General features: G+C 36.8%; 1 protein-coding gene across 3 annotated transcripts in view; it reads left to right on the top strand.

The window, feature by feature from the left end:
• Positions 1-21,027, top strand: part of VWA8 (von Willebrand factor A domain containing 8) — a 417,525-nt gene that overhangs the window by 77,853 nt on the left and 318,645 nt on the right. For all 3 annotated transcript variants that reach the window (XM_028526305.2, XM_036011319.1, XM_036011320.1), the window contains 3 exons: positions 9,834-9,965; positions 11,859-11,993; positions 12,076-12,153. In XM_028526305.2, the coding sequence (XP_028382106.1) occupies positions 9,834-9,965; positions 11,859-11,993; positions 12,076-12,153 (345 nt within the window). The remainder of the gene's footprint in view (positions 1-9,833; positions 9,966-11,858; positions 11,994-12,075; positions 12,154-21,027) is intronic.

Here is a 21,027-nt window from a genome sequence, read left to right as displayed (position 1 = left end):
GGAGGAAGAAAATGTCACAGGAAGTTGTAATACAATGAAGCAATGTAAAGTTTTTATGATACAGCTGAAAGAAGAAATTCATTGCCTATATAACTCAGTTATGAACAGAGGTCTTTATTTTTACCAAAAAACCCCCCACTTTGATTCTTTCTGGTCTCTAATTTTGAAACAAGTTATACAAATTAGATAAAGTTCTAGAATACCTTTTTTAAAAGTTTTCTTTATTATTTATTTATTTTTTTAATCATTGTTCAAATACAGTTTTCTCCTTTTTACTTCCCAATCCAGTCTCCCCTCCCACCCCTCCCCACTTCCCTCCTATTACCACCCTCCCCTTAGTTTATGACCATGTGTCCTTTAAGTTTGTTCCTGTGAACCCTTCCCATTGTCCCCTTAAATTCCCTCTACTCTCTTCTGTGGGCACTGTCAGCCTGGCCTCTATTTCAGTGTCTTTGGTTACATTTTGTTGTTTCTTTGTTTTGTTATTTAGATTCCTGTTAAAGGTGAGATCATATGGTATTTGTCTTTCACTGCCTGGCTTGTTTCACTTAGCATAATGATTTCCAGCTCCATCCACGCTGTTGCAAAGGGTAGGAGCTCCTTCTTTCTTTCTGCTGCATAGAATTCCATTGTGTAAATGTACCATAGTTTTTTGATCCATTCATTTACTGATGGGCATCTTGGTTGCTTCCAGCATCTAGCTATTGTAAATTGTGCTGCTATGAACATTGGGATGCATAGGAACTTTTGAATTGGTGTTTCAGGGCTCTTAGGATAGAGTCGCAGCAGTGGAATTGCGGGGTCAAAAGGCAGATCCATTTTTAGTTTTCTGAGGAAGTTCCATACTGCTTTCCATAGTGGTTGTACCAGTCTGCAGTCCCACCAGCAGTGCACTAGGTATCCCTTTTCTCCACAACCTCTCCAACACTTGTTGTTTGTTGCTTTGTTTCTGATGGCCATTCTGTCTGGTGTGAAGTGGTATCTCATTGTGGTTTTAATTTGCATCTCTCTGATAGCTAGCAATATTGAACATCGTTTCATGTGTCTTTGGATTTTCTGTATGTCCTCCTTGGGGAAGTGTCTGTTCAGGTCCTTTGCCCACTTTTTAATTGGATTCCTTGTCTTCTTAGAGTCTTATAAGTTCTTTATATATTTTGGAGATTAAACCCTTGTCTGAGGTATCATTGGCAAATATGTTTTCCCATACAATTGGTTCTCTTTTTATTTTGATACTGTTTACTTTAGCTGTGCAGAAGCTTTCTATTTTGATGAGGTCCCATTTGTTTATTCTTTCCTTTATGTCCCTTGCTCTAGGGGACATGTCAGTAAAAAAGTTTCTGCATGAAATATCTGAGATTTTCCTACCTACGTTCTCCTCTAGGACTTTAATGGTGTCACGTTTTATATTTAAGTCTTTTATCCACCTGGAATTTATTTTTGTATATGGTGTAAGTTGGTGCTCAAGTTTCATTTTTTTGCACGTGGCTGTCCAGTTCTCCCAACACCATTTGTTGAAGAGGCTATTTTTACTCCATTTTATGTTGCTACCTCCTTTGTCAAGTATTAATTGACCATAGAGATTTGGGGTTATTTCTGGGCTCTCTGTTCTGTTCCATTGGTCTATGTGCCTGTTTTTATGCCAGTACTAGGCTGTTTTGATTACAGTGGCCTTGTAGTATAGTTTAGTGTCAGGTATTGTGATCCCTCCTACTTTACTCTTCTTTCTCAAAATTGCAGCAGCTATTCGGGGTCGTTTATAATTCCGTATAAATTTTTGAAGTGTTTGTTCTATGTCTGTGAAATATGCCATTGGTACTTTAATAGGAGTTGCATTGAATGTGTAAATTGCTTTTGGTAGTATGGACATTTTGATGATATTAATTCTTCTAATCCATGAACATGGTATATGTTTCCATTTGTTTGTGTCTTCCTTGATTTCTTTCCTGAGTGTTATGTAAGTTTTCTGAATACAGGTCTTTTACCTCTTTGGTTAGGTTTATTCCTAGGTATTTTATTTTTCTTTTTGCTATTTTAAATGGGATTTTTTCCTTCATCTTTGCTTCTGCTGTTTCATTGTTGGTGTACAGAAATGCCTTTGATTTCTGGATATTGACTTTGTATCCCGCTGTTTTGCCAAATTCATTTATTAGGTCAAGCAGTTTTTTGGTAGAGTCTATAGGATTTTCTATGTATACTATCATGTCATCTGCAAACAGTGACAGTTTTGTTTCCTCCTTTCTGATTTGGATGCCTTTTATTTCTTTTTCTTGTCTGATTGCTGTGGCTAAAACTTCCAGTACTATATTGAACAGAAGTGGTGAAAGTGGATAGCCTTGTCTTGTTCCTGATCTTAGTGGAAAAGATTTTAATTTTTGCCCATTGAGTATGATGTTGGCTGTAGGTCTCTCATATATGGCCTTTATTATGTTGAGGAATGCTCCCTCTATTCCCACTTTGCTGAGTGTTTTTATCATGAATGGGTGCTGTACCTTGTCAAATGCTTTTTCTGCATCAATTGATATGATCATGTGGTTTTTGTCTTTGCTTTTGTTTATGTGATGTATTACATTTACTGATTTGTGAATATTGAACCATCCTTGCATCCCTGGAATGAATCTCACTTGGTCATGGTGTATGATCTTTTTAATGTATTGTTGGATGCTGTTTTCCAGTATTTTGTTGAGGATTTTAGCGTCCCTGTTCATCAGTGATATTGGCCTGAAGTTTCTTTCTTTGTTGTGTCTTTGTCTGGTTTTGGAATTAGGATGATGTTGGCCTCATAAAAAGAGTTTGGGAGACTCCCATCTTTTTGGATTTTTTGGAATAGTCTGTGGAGGATAGGGGTTAGTTCTTCCTTAAATGCTTTGTAGAATTCTCCTGTGAGGCCATCCAGTCCAGGGCTTTTGTGTGTTGGGAGTTTTTTGATTACTGCTTCAATTTCTTTTGCCGTTATTGGTCTGTTCAGGCTTTCTGCTTTTTCATTGAGTTTTGGAAGATTATATTTTTCTAGAAATTTGTCCATTTTACCTTCATTTTCAAATTTCTTCACATACAGTTCTTCATAGTAATTTCTTACAGTCCTTTGTATTTCTGTGGTATCTGTTGTAATCTCTCCTCTTTCATTTCTGATTGTGTTTATTTGGGTCTTCTCTCTTTTTTTCTTGATGAGTCTGCTTAAAGGCTTGTCGATTTTGTTTATCTTTTCAAAGAACCAGCTCTTGGATTCGTTGATCCTTAGAATTGTGCTTTTAGTTTCTATGTCATTTAATTCTGCTCTGATCTTGGTTATTTCCTTCCTTCTGCTTGCTCTGGGATGTCTTTGTTGTTGTTCCTCGAGTTCTTGTAGACATAGGGTTAGGTTGTTTGTTTGGAATGTTTCTAACCTTTTCAGGTGGGCCTGTATCGCTATGAACTTCCCTCTCAGGACTGCCTTGGTTGTGTCCCATAACTTTTGGGTTGTTGTGAGTTTGTTTCAATTTGTTTCCAGAAACCTTTTGATTTCTTCCCTAATTTCATTCTTGACCCATTCATTGTTTAATAGCATGCTATTTAATCTCCATGATTTTGAGTGTTTTTGTTTTTTTTCCTTGGGGTTGGTTTCTAGCTTCAGTCCCTTGTGATCTAAGAAGATGCTTGGTATGATTTCAATTTTATTGAAATTCTTGAGGCTTGTTTTGTGTCCTATCATGTGGTCTATCTTTGAGAATGTTCCGTGTACATTTGAAAAGAATGTGTATTTAGCTTCTTTTGGATGGAGGGCTCTGTATATATCAGTAAAGTCCATTTCATCAAGGGTATTGTTCAGTGCCACAATATCTTTGTTGATATTTTGCTTAGATCTGTCCATTTTTGACAGTTGGGTGTTAAAATCCCTCGCTATAATTGTGTTGCTGTCCATATCTTCCTTGAAGTCCTCTAAGATTTTCTTTATGTAATTGGGTGCTCCTATGTTGGGTGCATATATATTTACAATATTTATGTCTTCTTGACGGATTCTTCCCTTGAGTATTATGAAGTGACCTTCTGGGTCTCTCTTTATGGCCCTTTTTTGGAAGTCTATTTTGTCTGATATGAGTATTGCTACCCCAGCTTTTTTTCCTGTCCATTTGCTTGGAAAATTTGTTTCCAGCCCTTCACTTTCAGCCTGTGTATGTCTTTTATGCTGAGGTGGGTCTCTTGTAGGCAGCATATGTGTGGGCCATGTTTTCTTATCCATTCAGGTACCCTATGTCTTTTGCTTGAAGCATTTAATCCATTTACATTTAAGTTATTATTGATAGTACTTATTCATTGCCTTTTATATATGTGTGTTTCTCTCTCTCTCTCTCTCTCTCCTTTCCTTCCTTTCCTTAAAGCAGTCCCTTGCAGAGCTGGTTTGGTCGAGGTATATTGTTTTAGACTTCTTTTGTCTGGGAAGCTTCTTATTTGGCCTTCTATCTTGATTGAGAACCTTGCTGGATGAAGTAGCTTTGGTTGCAGACCTCTGGTTCTCATTACTTGGAATATTTCTTGCCATTCTCTTCTGGCTTGAAGTGTTTCCATTGAGAAGTCAGCTGCTAGTCTTATTGGGGCTCCCTTGTATGTTACTTCCTGTTTCTCCCTTGCTGCCTTTAAGTTTCTCCCTTTGTCTTGAAATTTTGCCATTTTAGTTATGGTGTGTCTTGAGGTGGGCCTCTTTGAGTTCCTCTTGATTGGGACTCTCTGTGTTTCCTGGATTTGTGTGACTTTTTCTCTCATCAAATTAGGGAAGTTCTACTTCATTACTTGTTCAACTAGGTTTTCTATCCCTTGCTCTTCTTCTTCTCCTTCTGGTATCCCTATTATACAGATATTATTACATTTCCTATTGTCTTGCATTTCTCTTAATCCCTCTTCATGCTTTCTGAGCCTCTTTTCCTTTTCTTGCTCTTTCTGGATGTTGTTTTCTACCTTGTCCTCTAGCTCGCTAATCCAATCTTCTGCTTCATCGATCCTGCTTTTCATTCCTTGTACTGTGTTCTTCAGTTCAGAAATGGCATTCTTCATTTACTCTTGACCCTTGTTGAGAGTTTGTATTTTTTTTTCATGTTTATATAGTTTGCAGTGAGATTGATGTAGTTTCCCTCTAGTTTCTCGTAGCTCATTGTGAGTTCATTGAGCTTCCTGATAATCATTGTTTTGAACTCACTATATGATAGTTGAGTTGCCTCTATTTCATTTAGCATTTTTTCTCAGGCTTCCTCCTTTCTCTTCAATTGGGGATTGTTTCTTTGTTTTCTCATTGTTTGTGGGATTCTTCTCGTTAGCCTCTGTTTCTTTAATTGATCTGTTCTGGTTCCCTGTGATTATGGTGTGACCTTCTGTGGTAGAATACCTGTGAGATTCAGTGGTGCAGTCTCCTTCGTGTATCCTGGTGTTCACAGCTTCCCCCTCTTCTTTTTTGTGATCAGTTGGAGGAGTAAGGCAAAATGGTTTAAGACAGCAAGACAGTATTCTATGATATTTACATTAGCAGCCAGTAGAGAAGAGATGGGATATCCTTTGGCTACTTATAATGTTAATCGTGATCCTCCACCCCACTATCCACGTTTTAGAAAGGATGGAAAGAAGTTAAGACTCTTATTGGGGACGAAAGGATTGTTAGTTGGGTTTAGAAAGCTGTGAGGCTGTTGGAGGTCAGATTCTGAGGTCGGGTTGGAATAAAGATTAGTAAATAGGAGTAGTGTGTAAAAGAATAGAGACAACCCCACAATAATATAGTTCAGGAAATTGGGAGGTGGGCTGAGACCAGGTAGGGGTGTTGAGTAGTGTTTACTATTATATGAACTAGGTCCTATTTACAGTAATACTAAAGCAACAATCATGTGGCAGAATCTATGAGACCTAGATAACAAGAATAAGGAGTATAGAACCTCGAGAGGTGTACTAATGGAGCACAAATGAAGGATAGTAAATTATCAATATACTGTGACTGAGATAACAGGGGGAACCTATCAAATTACAGTATAACCAACCAAGCAAAGAAGATTATATAGAAAGGAAAAGAATACCAAAATAGTATTAAAATAAAAAATGTTGGAAAAGTGAGAAAAAGATAATACAAATTTGCAGTAACTTGCAAGCTCAAAAAAAAAGGGGGAAAAAAGCAGAAGATGGAATGCAGGAGAGATATATTTGGAGTTGAAGGAAGAATACTAGGATGAAAGGAAGAGAAACATAAGGAACTGAGAGATGTAAAAATACTAAGAGTTAAAAAATAAAAAGTCACTTAAAAACAAGATAAAAATCAAACAATCAAACAACAACAGCCAAAAAAAAAAAAAAAATGGAATTCCCCCCCCCCACCCAAAAAAACCCCCTCAGTGTTGGTTTCTAACTGGCCAGACCAGTTTTTCTGGTCTTGTTGGCTTCAGCAGGCTGAGGGGCATTTGGAAAAGGTATCACTCTTCTCAGTCAAACTTCAGCCAGTCTCTTGGATACTGTCCCCAGGGCCAGCAGGGCTCTCTCCACAGATCCAATCCAACGTTCCCCTGTAGGACCCTGGGCACTCCCAAGCATGGTCTCCGGAGCTCACTGCTGCGCTCTCCCAGGCTCTGGGGTCCCTTAGAGCTCCTGCAACTTTTCTGGGTTCGTGGTGCAAGCTCCAGGGATCGCAAAGGGGCGTGCACTTCCACCAATTTCCCCATTGCCCGTTGCAGGAACCCCCGAAGCTCGGTGTCCCTTCTGGGTTCACAGTGTGCGAGTCGGGAATCCGGAAGGGGCACGTGCTTCCCCGAGTTCACCACCGCAGGTTCCAGAAAGCAGCCAACCCCTGCTCCCTTTCCTTATTCAGGGCTGCGAGGTCTGGGCTTTCCAGAGACCCACACTCCCACCGGGCTGGGGGCGTGGGCACACGTCCAGGCTGCTTCTGGTCGCACCGGCTGGGGGCACTCACCCCTCCCTGGCCTATGCTTGGGTGCCAGCAGCCCCTGCGAGACTGTCTCCCAGTCCAGCTGCCCTCTCTGTGCCTTCAAGCAACAAGGTCTTCCCTGGTGTTGCTCAACCCCCGTTGTCTGGGGAGGGAGCAGTGACTCCACTCTCCTGGGTGCCCTGAGGCAGACCCAGGAGCACTGGGCCTGGGGGCTACAACCTCCCTGGTCCCTGTACTGATCCCTGGGTCCCTGTTGTCCTGGAACAGCCTCCTTACCGTCTGGTTTTTCAATGTCTGCTATAACTTTTGATGTCCTGTTTTCATAAATGTTTCGATATCCTCTGCCCCTTGCTCTGTTCCTCCGCTGATCCGCGAGTTTTTCTCCCCTGCACAGAGGAAGGGGATCATGATTCCTCCAGCTAAGCCGCCATTTTAGGACTCCTGAATTAAAAAATTAAAACAAAAAATTTGTTTTCCTGAAAGGGTGAAAAACATGGATGTGCATTATACATGGCAAAATACAGTAAATAAACTTGGTTTTCTATTTCTTGTGATCATGTAGCCTTATAAGAATTACATATCTATTTTATGCTCTGGCTGGTGTAGCTCAGTGGATTGAGCGCAGGCTGCGAACCAAAGTGTCGCAGGTTCAATTCCCAGTCAGGGTACACCCCTGGGTTGCAGAACATGACCCCCCAGCAACCGCACATTGATGTTTCTCTCTCTCTTTCTCCCTCCCTTCCCTCTCTAAAAATAACTAAGTAAAATCTTAAAAAAAAAGAATTACATACCTATTTTACTCCTCAGTTACTGTTTTGAATAACAGTCCTCTAAATTTCCTATGCTGGCAATGGTAATTCACCTTGCAACTTGAGCTCTTCGACTATCTTAGTGTATTCTAGCCTACTGTTATTTGGCTGAAATAGTTTAGCTTGAATTATTGATAAAGGCATAACCAGTATAGCAAGTGGTTCAAGGCATTAGTGTTCATGTCTGGAATATAAGGGCTCTGACATCAGTCCTATATCAAGTTAGACTGATATTATTATAGCTGCGGTAAAAACATACCTTGGCTCTAGGTTCTAAAGTCTGATGAATTTAATCACTTGGCTAAGGTCTTACTCCTTTCCTATTAAACCTCCTTCAAAATACATTGTAGGAAGCAGTTCCTACCAAATTATGTGATACTATGGGAATTCGCATATACAAGGTTTGTCCAGAAAGTTTACAGCCATGTAATACGAAAAATAGTGACATTTCCTGAAAAAGATACAAAATATAAGAAACATTGTACACAGGACAATGATGCCTCAGTCCTCTTCAAAGTAGGCACCTTGGGACCTCACACAGTTCTCCTAGTCACCATGAGCTGCCTCATTGTATTTTCCTGATCTCATCAATAGTCTATAATTTCTTCCCTTTCAAAGGTGATTTTCATTTTTGGAAAAGCGAGAAGTCACAGGACACTAAATCTGGTCTGTAGGGGGTACTGAGTCACCTGGGTGATTTGATGTTTCACCTACAAACTCTCTACCGCAGCGTGATACATGAGCAGGTGTGTTGTCATGATGAAGCTGCCAATCACCAGTTGACCATACCTGCGGCCTTCTGAATCATCCCAATAGTTTCTGTGGAGTATTATTCAAGCTTAACACAAAATTTGATGTAGAGTCTTTGTTCTGCTCACCTAGTCATTTTGAATGTGACAGCCACACAGTACTCATGCTCACTCAATGGCATCTACCACCCCCTTCCCTATACTGACTAGTATAGGGAAGTTGTCATTGTTCATGCATGTGCATTCCAGCCCACTCTCCTTGGCTGCCAGGTTACATTGATGTTGCACAAACCATTGTCTTTATATTAACTGGGGTTGCACCTTTTCCTGACAGACCTTGTTATAAAACTTATAAAGTGTAAAGCTTACTTTGTGCAGTAGCACTAATAGATCATTTTTCTTAAGTTTGGGGAAATGAGTGAGTGATTGTCTTAAGTATTTATGATACCAAATGAAGACTTGAATTGGGTTGTTTGTAATGTTGTTGAAGATAATTTTCTTTTCAAAGGTCTATTTTTTCACGTTGTGTCATTCTGTTGAGTAAGTGGTAATCTATTCCTTCACTGAGGTGCAGCTCTTTCACTGTAGTGATAATGTTTATGGCTGGGTTTTGGTGGGGGGGGTCGTTATTTCTGCCTGTTTAATACAGTACAGAACATGCCATAGGATTTAATTAATTTTAAATTAGTATTCTCATTTTTTATACTTATTTTTTTCTCTGTGACTTTTTTATAAAACTAGCTGGTATGAGGGACTGTAACCAATTGTTAGAATGTTGATAATTAGCCCACGTGGAGAAAGAACCAATAGTATTTGCCTTTTAAATCCAGTTTGACAAACATTGAGAACCTACACTGTAAAAGGCACTGTGCCATATACTGTGGAAGATTGATTGTTATAATTTATTGTAATCAGTTAAGCTAACCACACACAGAAACAGCAGAATGGTGTCCAGGAAGTTCTGGTTTTGTGAATTTCAGGCAACATATTAACTTCAGTTTATTTCAGAAATCAACTGATAAAACGCCTTGTTTTACTTTAGCATGTTTTCAAGAGTCTCATCATCCCTTTCTAGGAAACTGGACTTTTTATTATCAAGAAATGTAGACTGCTAAAGTCTACCTGATACATTTCTACCAGGTCAGGAATTCAGTGATTCCATTTCCTGTTGTTTAGTAAATTTTAAGGACAATTTTCATATCACCATTAGTAATTGGAGTAAATAGAATATATTCATGAAGATAGGAAAAATTCTCATTAACTTTTTTACCTTTACTTTTATAATGTAGAGTGAGTTTTAGTTCTAATTAAGATGGAATCTTCCAGATAACTAACATTAATACTAAAATGAAAAGTAAACTACATGATTTTCTTGTAATTTTACAGCGTTTTGAACTCCAAGATTCAAGAAGCTCTTTGCTTCCTAAAGAGATTGTGAGAGTGGAGAGGGTGACTGAAAACCTCTTCTCTCAAGCTTCTGTGACTGTCCGGATTGCAGAGAAAGAGGTGACCATTAAGGTAAAAAGTCTGAGTTTATACTTTCTAAAATGTGCCCGGTTTTGTCCATTTTTATGACACAAATTGGGTATGTGATCCCCTTATGATTTTTCTTTGGCTTTATAGCATCACATCTCTATATCTGTGTCTATATTTATCTATGTCATGTATGTTTTAAACTGGAGGAGTTCAGGAGGAACATAGGGATAGTCTTTTATCAAAAACAAAAGTTGACCTCTGAGAAAAGGAGGTTAAGTATTGTTTAGTGAAAGCAGTTTGTAGTCTGCGTTTTTGGGGACACTGTGTTTTAATAAAATTTTTCTTAACTATATGGGACAATTGAAAGAGGAGCTGTTCTAGTCGAACAGCTTTTAGAGGAGGGAAATGTTATTTGGTCACAGAGCTCCATCTCCTTACTCGACCTTGCTTTCCTCCAGTCCTTTCTTTAAGGGCCTTGTGAACCCTAAGAGGTGGTGGGAAAATGTCTTCAGGAAATACAACTTGGAAAATCCTGACACAAATAAATTGTAAATGAATATAGGAAAGAAAAAGCTTGCCTTCTTATGTTGTGACAGACCAAATTTTATTGACTTCTTTGGTGTGTCTTAATGTGGTATCACTAATACTTATTTATGTTACTATTTTATTCATTCATCAAACTGAACATTGATTATGTCTACTATGAGCCAGCCTCTATATTAAGTTTTATTAGTGCTGCTGTGTATTAGTCACTGTATTTGTCTTTTTGCATATGTTATGCATTAAATCCTCCAATAACCCTGGAGGCCAGTTTTATTATCTCCCTAGATTAGAAAACAGATGTAAAGAGAGTAATCAATTCACTCTTGGTCACCAGCCAGGAAATGTCATAGCTGGGACTCCTAGATAGGATTATTTTTCGCTTCACCTTTCTGTTTTCTTAAGATGAACAACTTCACCAAGCTGATGGTGGAGGATAGTGTCAAATAAGTGCACTAGAATGACTATGGGGATATAGAGAAGGAAGTAATACAAGGAGTCAGGAGGAGTAGAGAAAGTTTCAGAGATGAGGTGGGACTGGAGTTTAGTCTTGAAGTATGGCATAAGAGTTTTCCAGTGGCCCAGGAGTGGAAAGATGATAGGATATTTCAGGTAGTTTAAACAGTATGTCTAGATGCATGAAGCATGCATGAAGTATGAGCAAGCATTCATTATTTCCTTCCTTTTAGCAATAGCTTTCTAACTTTATTGCCTCTGGTCCCTTCCACTTAGCCTTCTCTGTTACCAACCAGGATGATCTTTTTAAAATGCAAATATGCTCTTGTCACTTTCAAATTACAGTTATTTAGGGTTCATGTTGTGTACGCTATGATCAAGCTCAGAGTCCTCAGCAGACCATGGAAATCTTCTTCTGATAGGCTCCCCAGGAGACGATTAAGGAGGAGATAGGAAATAAAAGAGGGATGGGAGCCAGGGGTTTTAAGAACAGATGCTTCTGAGTGGGTATTTAAAATAATGGTGGGAGAGGATTTGTGGACATGAATTTTAAAAGTCAGGAGGTAACTGGTGACTTTGGAGAGTCTCAGTGGGCTGATTTTTAAATTCTGTACTTACAATGGAATTTGGACAAAAACCTTCATTCTCAAGTAGTGACATCATTATTATGTTATAAATAGCATGAAAATGACATGATTCTTATGAAAATGTCTGCCAGCATGGGGCTTTAATTTTAGAGGGATGATTGATTTGGAGGTTTCTTGATGATCATCAGATCTATGAATGAGAAAATAGTTGCTGTACTATTGAAATATAAAAAACAGTATAGAATTGAATTGTGTAAGAAATTAGTAGAGGCTTCACATGGCAGTTATATGCTTTCATTTATTAATATTTTGATAATACATATGCATGTTATGTTTACCTCTCTAATTACAGGTGCCAGCTGGAACCAGACCATTCAGTCAACCTTGTGCATCAGAACGTTTTATACAAACTGTAAGCCATAAACAACTACTGGCTGAAATGATGCAGTCTCACATGGTTAAGGACATATGTTTAATTGGAGGAAAAGTAAGAATAGCAGCCTCACTGTAAAGTTTTCTGACTTGGTTGTTTTGACTTATCCATTAAATGATTGTGTTTCCATTTGTAGGGTTGTGGAAAAACAGTCATCGCTAAGAACTTTGCAGATACCTTAGGATACAACATAGAGCCTATCATGCTCTATCAGGTACAATGTTCATTTTTAGCACTTGGACTATAAACATATGTTTAAACTATCAGTAGAATTTATAGATATTTTCCCTTATGACCTGTTAATTTTGATTTAGGTAAATAACTAAAATAGCAATCATGTTGGACTGCAATTACAATTAATGGAAATTTGAGAGTGCATTCTAGGGTATCTACTGTGCACAACATGCCTGTTTTTTAAGGGCAACTCATTTTATGTGCATGTGCACACATGCAGAGCACGTTTAATTGTCATTTGGAAATCTAAGCAGCAGAGGGAAGTAATTACGTATTTACCAAATAGATTATTTTTTACTGTGATAAAATATACATAATATAGGAACATGTATAAAAGACCCATGGACAAAGCCAAAGGGAGTTAGGATTGAGGCTGGGAAGTGGGTGTGGGTGCGGGAGGGGGGAAGTGGTGGTGGGAAAATGAAGACAGCTATACTTGAACAACAATAAAAAAATAAAAAATTCCCTAAAATATATATGTATAACAAAATTTACCATTTTAACACATACAATTTATTTGCATCAAGTACATTCACAATGTTGCATAACCACCACCACTGGGATGTTTCTGGAACGTTTTTTATCATCCCAGATAGAAACTATACCCATTAAACAGTAACTTTCCATTTGTCCCTTCCTCCAGACTCTGGTAATCTTGATATTATTTTCTATCCCTGTGAATTTGTTTATTCTAAGTACCTCACATAAGTAGAATGATATACTTTTTATCCTTTTGTCTTTAGCTTATTTTACTTAGCTTGTTGTTTTCATGTTTAGCCATGTTATAGCATATATCAGAATTTCATTCATTTTGATGGCTGAATAATATTCTTTTGTATATCTATATATCTATGTATCTCTGTGTGTATATATATATATATATATCACTTTTATATATCTATATATCACTTTTCTGTATGTACACACACACACATATAATATATATGTACTATATATATCACTTTTTGTTTGCCCATTCATATGATGAATTTTGGTTATTGTAAATAATTCTGTTACAATATTGTAACAGAACATTGGTGTACAAGTATCCAAGTCTCTAGGTATCATATATTGTACCTAGGAGTGGTATTGCTGAATCTATTGTAATTCTCTTTAACCTATTGAGGTGTCCACAGTAATTTCATACTATTCTCGCCAGCAGTGTACAGAGGTTCCAATTCCTTCATATACTTGTCAATATTTATTTTCTACTTAAAAATTTTATAATAGCCATCCTAATGGGTGTGAAGTGATAACTCATTATGGTTTTGATTTGTATTTCCCTAATTACTAGTGATATTGAACATCTTTTCATGTGTTTATTGACCATTAATGTATCTTATTTGGAGAAATGCTTATTTAAGTTCCTTGTCTATGTTTTAATTGGCTTGTATTTTGTTGTTGAGTGGTAGGAGTTCTTTATGTATTACGGATATTAACCCATTCTCAGATATGTGATTTGCAAATATTTTCTCCCATTCTGTGGGTCGTCTTCTCACTCTCTTGATAGTGTCCTTTGATGCACAAAGGTTTTAATTTTAATAAAGTCTAACTTATCTTTTTGTTGCCTATGTTTTTGGTAATATATACAATAAATCATTGGCAAATCCAATGTTATGAATTTCCCCCTATGTTTTCTTCTAATAGTTTTATAGCTTTAGGTCTTATATTTAGGTCTCTGGTCATTTTGAGTTAACTTTTGTATATGGTGTTTAGTGAAGGTCTTGTTTCAATCTTTTGCATGTGGATATCTGGTTTTCCCAGTGCTGTTTGCTGTGAAGAGTGGCTTTTCCACATGGGGTGGTCTTTGCATCCTTGTCTAAAATCAGTTGACCTTACATGAGAGGGTTTATTTCTGGGTTCTTTATTCTATTCCATTGGTCTGTATGTCTGTCATATCAGTATCATACTGTTTTGATTACTATAGTTTTGCAGTAAGTTTTGAAGTCAGGAAGTGTGAGACCTTTATATTTGTTTTATTTTCCAGGATTGCCTTGCTTTTTAGTGCCCCTTGAAATTTCATAAGAATCTTAGTGTGTGTTTTTCTATTTCAGAAATAAAAATGTTCTTCAGATTTGGTAGAGATTGCCTTGAATCTGTAGGTTGCGTTGAGTAGGTACTATTGTCATTTTAATATTAAAATCTGTGAATATGGATATCTTTCTATTTATTTATGTCCTCTCTAATTTCTTTCAACAATGTTTTATATTTTGAATGCATAAGCTCTTTATCTCTTTTGTTAAATTTACTCCCAAGTATTTTTAAGTAGATTATTTTGGCAGATGTACATTTTGTATATAGTATGATGAAAAAGCAAACTTATAGCCTGTGTTTCTACAGAGTGACATTTTCTGTCATGTATTTTTTTGTAATGATATCTCCTAAGACACTTTCATCCTGCTAATTTATTGACTCTGTACATTAGTTTTTGATATCTTTTTACTTATAGAAGAGTCTTTTTATTCTTTGAACAGTTTTAGAAGTGGATATAATACTGTTTACTTACATTTTGGGATGTATTATTTGTTTTTAGTTTATTCTTTGGGTAAACATTTTTATTTTTACTGACACTAAATATATTTATAATCAAATGTTCAATGAAAAGTGACATTTAAACCAGCTACTTGTAGTGACCCGAGATCATAGAAAATTTTGTTAATAGCTTGAATTCAAATGACTTTGTTGAGAAGATTTCTTTATGCTGAATTAAGGAACTTTGTGCTTACTGGTTGAATTGACCAGCATTTAGAAGGAATTGTAATCACATGATACTGGTAACTTTTGTGGTATAAGCAGAAGAATCTGTTGTAAAGATATGGAAAAATTCCCCCTAAAATTATTTTTTCTCTTTCTTCTGTATAGTTTTAGCTCATTCAGAGCACCAACTTATTTAGGATCTTGAGTTTCATTAAAAAGAATTTTGGAAACAAAGGAGAAAGTATCCTACCTTTGTACAAAATATGGTGGCTCTACATGCCTACTATTTTGCTCAGTTTTTATTTCAAGAAAGATAAGTAAAGGTAGGTAGATAAAAAGGAGGTAAAGGTAATTAGATAATTAACCAATTGGAGGACTTAAAAAGTTCAAGTTTTTTACCAAGAAGTACTCTATGACCTTAAAAGATGAAAACTATGAAAAAGCATATGATTGAGATTATGAAATCATGAAGAATATGAATTAAGGTGAAGATACTTCAAGTAGTAGTACTACTCAGAGTCTTAAGAGATAAACATGTAAGGAAAAGAAGATAAATTTCTACATTGTACAGGAGGTGGCAAGTCTTGGAACTCACTGAAACTATTTTTGAAATTAATTTTTATATATTGATTCTAGATCTGTTGGATTTTTAAAAGGGAAAGCAGGAAATTGCTATTGCGGGAAGGTAATAGCTTTAACTTAGTTTATGGAAGATGCCATGAAGAATACCCTACCCTCCTATAGAACAACCCCTCTTGATATTTTCATCAGAGGTGAGAGGACAGGTGGTTAGCTCAGTGTGTAGTTCATCTACCCTTCCCCTCCACAACTCATTTTAGAAGTGACCTGAGGATGGCATTCTGTTATCTCACCAAGCTGTTAAACATCAACTCTATACTCTCCAATGAAAATGCTTTTATATTAAATGATGGGGAGGGGCAAATTGTCAATATAATTGTAAAATAGGTTAAATTATATTATAAATATATCATATTCCACTTATACATCAAGGATAAATATAAACATAATTAACCTCTCCAAGTTCCAGTGCTTTGAAATCATTTTTAAAGGACCTTTTGAGGATAATATTTATTTTCTCTTTGACTCTATCCTAATTTATTAGTAGTATTATTTCTAAATTTATACATGTGATTACTTTCTTCATATGAATATAAAACTCTCATTCTAGTGAAACCCAGAAATCATGCCTCATCTTCTTCCAGATAGTCCTGTTTCTATATCAGATTTCTATAGTCAGCTTACAGTGATTTTCATGTTGTAGTGGTAAACTATACTAAGATCACATGCTTGAGCTGTGATAATGATGGTGACCTCATTCTGCTATCCTTTAAAGGAAGAACACAGCAAGAGAGTATGTATATACCCATCAATCCATCTCTCAGCTCCACTGAAAAACTACCCAAAGCATCTTGCCATTGAGAATGTTATCTTTACATGTGAAAGAATTAGTGCAAGTAGTTCAGGTAGTATGAACTCAGAAAGGTATAGAGAAATAATAATAGTAACCTATTTTTAAGTGCGTTTGTTTTTCTCTTTCTCTCTCTATATGTCTTCTTTTGAACTGGATCAAAGTATATATTAGACACTGTGTTGACATGTGGAGATTTTGAAACTGTTTATCTGTTGGTGTTCATGATAGAAACCAAGCTCCTGAGACCAAATATAAAAAAAATCTTTCTGCTCACACTTTCATATTTATTAATAGAGTTCATTGATCTTTCTGGGACAGAGGAAATAATTTAATAGAATTAAAGAATTGATTTGGGTTTTATAATAATACAGTCCATACTAATGAAGAATTTCCAGAAGTTTGACCCAACATAGAGAGTTTAGTGGGAATAAGTAACGCAGCATCTGTTTTCCTAGAAGATATGGAGATTGCCCTGTTACTTGTACATGTGTAAAGCTACACTTAATCTGTGGGTTTTGCCTTATTTTTAGACTTGACTATTTTTAGAACTGGCTTTCATATGAAGAAAAACAGAATCTTAATACAAATTTGTGGCAGTACATAAAATAAGTTTTATAATAGGTTATAAAAATCTTAAATCATTTGGCTCAAGTGTCATGTCAGATTCTTTTATCTAGTTATTCTTTTTTTTAGTGTTGAAGCCAGTGATTTCATAGAATTGAAGGAATACAAGTTATTATTCTTTTTCTTCACAACCAGATAAAGGGCATATTTCCAGATTTCTTTCTGTACCATAAACAACCCCAGATCTAACATCTCTTTCTTGTTTAAGTACTGGTTGGATTAAAGACCAAGTCAACTCCTATCATAATTTAAGAATAAATAAATTTAAGGGATTTTAATGAAAATGATCACTGTCTAAAACATGTTGCAGTCTTTGGATCATTTTTGACTCTGGGGCTAAGATTTTCTTCCCATAGCTAAACTAAACCAAATACTTTTCTCCCTCTTGAATCTAATCTGTAATCCCTACATCTTCCTGTTTATCCAAATATAGTGAAAATAGCTTTACTTCTTATATTCTCATTTATTTTCACTGCCTCATCTTGGATTTATACTTGCTTCTCATTTTGCCTTGCCTTTTTGCACTTTTCTCTCATCAAGATTTCAGGATATCTGTATTCATTTAAGCAGTTTATATTCCACCTTGGAGGCTGACTTTCTAGATGATTCTGTAACTCTTACTGTTTTCTGATGTACTGTTTGCTACAATCTGTCATCTTTTCTGTTTTCTTAGAACTTTTCTTTTCCACCTGTAATAACCTTCATAAGGCTATCAAAGAGTTCACTTACCTCAACTCTTTCAATGTTTTTAAATAAGATTTATTTTCAAAGAACGATGTATATCATCACCATATAAGAACTTTAAAATGGTTGACTCTAGTAATCCTTTTCAAGTCCCAGGCTTACCAAGGCTTCTGTCTCATGTCATTTTCAGTTTATCCTTGATGACGATGTTGCTTTGTCTCCTGCCTCCTTTATGTAGAATACATGTTAAATTTTATTTTAATCCATTAGAATAGAAAATGTAGTACAGTATAAAATTTAAAGAGTTAGAATAAAATTTTCCTTATAGTTTGAAGGGACATTTTCTATTAAATATAATTTCATATTTCTTCCGTATAATATCAGAGGCATGCTATAAGATAACCAATAACTATTTATCATGTTCTTTGCCACAATGTAAAAGATAAATTATAATGCATTATATTGTTATTTATAATTGCAAAATTACAAATATTATACCATGTATGAAATAGTCATCTTAATAAGTTTCATCAGTGTACTAATATGGAAATTATACAAACAAGAAATTTTATAAATTAAATTTTAAAGGTAGAAAGTATAACCTTTACTGCAATAAGTTGCTTCCCAAATATACTTTATTGAAAACAATAGAGTGTGGATGACTCTCAGTAATGTAGTACCATTACTAGAACTTTATGCCCAACTAATTGTAAGTCACCATTATAATTATTGCCTGTGTATGATAACATTTCTTCGTTTTAAAAATAAATAACAAAATACAACTTAGTAATAAAGATTTTTTAGTATAATTTCTTATCACATTTACAAATCCTCACATTTTATTTTTATGTAAAAATGGCACACACTTTGTTGTTTATATTTTCCAGCTTCAGAAGAGAAGTGTAAGTCAGTTTATAATGCCTCTCTAATTATTTGAATTTATACTTCAAATGCATAGGAAAGCTACTTCTTTATGTAGAAGTCATATGAAGAAGCAGTTACACAAATTTTAAGTAATTACTTAAAAAGCCAGTGTCTTGTCACTTTCTCTCTCTCTCTCTCTCTCACTTGCTCTCTCTCTCTCTCTCTCTCACACACACACACACACACACACACACACACACACACACACAAAATCCAACAGATATATAATTTAGTCAATAGGTTGAAATAGGAGATGTGATTATAGGGAAGGTTTTGTGACAGTTCTTTTTTTTCTTAAATCTGTGGCTTTTATTGAGAACTGAATAAATACTCTTTTCTTTTAGAGACTTAATTCAGGATGTATTTGGAAAGCAACTGATTTCTTTACCCCGGTAATTTGAACAGGTAGTTCCTGTTGAAACCACTCAACACTGCTGTTTACAGTGGAAAAGCAGTCATAGACGATACATAAATGAGGGTACTACCTTATCACATTTTTGGGGGGTTTAAAAAAATACATATTTTATTGATTATGCTATTACAGCTGTCCCATTTTCTTCTCCCCTTTATTCCCCTGCACCCTGTACCCCCCTCCCACCAGAATTGCCTCCCCCTTAGTTCATGTCCATGGGTCATACATATAAGTTCTTTGCCCTCTCCATTTCCTATACTATTCTTGACCTCCCCTTGTCTGTGGGGGAACCCTGTCCTGCAGTGTCCCCCAGAGTCACAGATGAAATGAGGCTACCAACACAAGACCAACTTGGGAAGAAAAGGCTGGCTAATCTCTCAGAGAAGAGCCCTGAGTTCCTTTCTCCTGAGGCTTTTATTGAGAATGATATGTGAAGGGGTATATAGCATGCATGTAAAGCTCATCAATCAATGTCTAAAGGTCATAGTTACAGAAAACAGTTATTATCTATAGACAACAATTGAGGAAACACAGAGATCTGCCTCAGGTCAGGTTCTGTTAGATATGATGACACCAGAGGGTCGTTAAGGTGTGATTCATGAGATTAGGAATTCACTCCTTCTGCTTTGGATTTAGATATCTGATTCATGGCAACAGGGTTATACAAAGCAAAGCAAGCCTCAAGGGGTATAATGCATTCTTTAGGCCTCATTTTTCTGGAACTCGCCCAGCTAGTATCAGGTCATGCCTGCCCCCATGCCAGCATTCTCAGCATTCTGGTCAAGACTTACAGGCCCTTATTCAAGTCCTGGCTTGCCTGGGGCTACAATTCCTGATACCTGTGGGGGAGCTTTGCCAGCAGAGACCCCGTCTCCGCTCCCCACTGCTGTCTGCTGTGAATGAGAATAAGTCTAACAAGACATGATCTGCTTGGGGAGGAAAGGTGGCTGACCTCTCAAAGGGGAAGGGCCAAGAGCCTTTTCTTCAATGGGCTTTTACTGGGTTCGTTTGCAAAAGAATACAGGTAAAGCTCATAAATCATTGTCTGGCAATAAGGATTAAACAATAGATAACAAAGAACTCTGAAGGCCTATTCTGAGTCAGGGTCAAATAGCTAAAAAGCAATAAAACTTTTGAGGAACAAACTCACTTTTTGCCTGGACCCTTATTTAATTGAGAGCATTCTAAACAAAGCAGGTGTCACAGGATCTTACATATTGTTTTTTAGGCCTGATTGCTCGGGTAACCTGCCCTTTCCAGCACAGGGCTGCAAAGCCCTCTGTCATTGTTTCAGGCTTAAGTCAAGCAGGGGAAGTAAGGCAGCCAAGAAATTAGGAGACTTCTCACAGACAGAATGAGGACTCAGGCTTTGTCAAAGCCAAGTGGCAAGGGTCCATCACCCCCTTTTGCTGTAGTCCCCCAAGTCCTTCCTTGAGGGCCTCTCATGTGTTTGTGCCTGTCTTAGATCATTCTCCTCTTGGGGAATCTTACCTGTCATTGGCTAACCGACCAAGCATTGGGGGCCAGTTATGGGTGAAATAAAAGGAGAAGCGGCTCTCTTGTCAGGGAGATACGCTTTGTCTTCTTAGTGGCTTCTGGTCAAAAGGTAGCTCCCTCAGCCTTGCCTTGGTGGGGGTTACAGCTTCTGAAACCAGGCAGAGCAGTTCCCAACATCACCACACAAAGTGGTCCCTAACACCTGTCTGTTTTGTACCTAACATTTATGCTTCCTATTCCCTGCACTTTTTCCCCCATTGTCCTCCCGCCCCCTCCCCACTGATAACCCTCCATGTGATCTCCATTTCTGTGGTCTTGTTCCTGTTCTAGTTTGTTTTTGTTTTAGATTTGGTTGTTTATACACAGTTTATAACTGTGTCATTTTACTGTTCATATTTTTTATCATATTTTTCTTAGATAAGTCCCTTTAACATTTCATATAATAAGGGCTTGGTGATGATGAACTCCTTTAACTTGACCTTATCTGGGAAGCACTTCATCTGCCAATCCATTCTAAATGATAGCTTTGCTGGACAGAGTAATTTTGAATGTAGGTCCTTGCCTTTAATGACTTGGAATACTTC

This window comes from Phyllostomus discolor, chromosome 11 (assembly GCF_004126475.2).
Source record: "Phyllostomus discolor isolate MPI-MPIP mPhyDis1 chromosome 11, mPhyDis1.pri.v3, whole genome shotgun sequence".
In the NCBI taxonomy this organism is placed as follows: domain Eukaryota; kingdom Metazoa; phylum Chordata; class Mammalia; order Chiroptera; family Phyllostomidae; genus Phyllostomus; species Phyllostomus discolor.
This window is presented reverse-complemented; position numbering and strand designations above follow the sequence as displayed.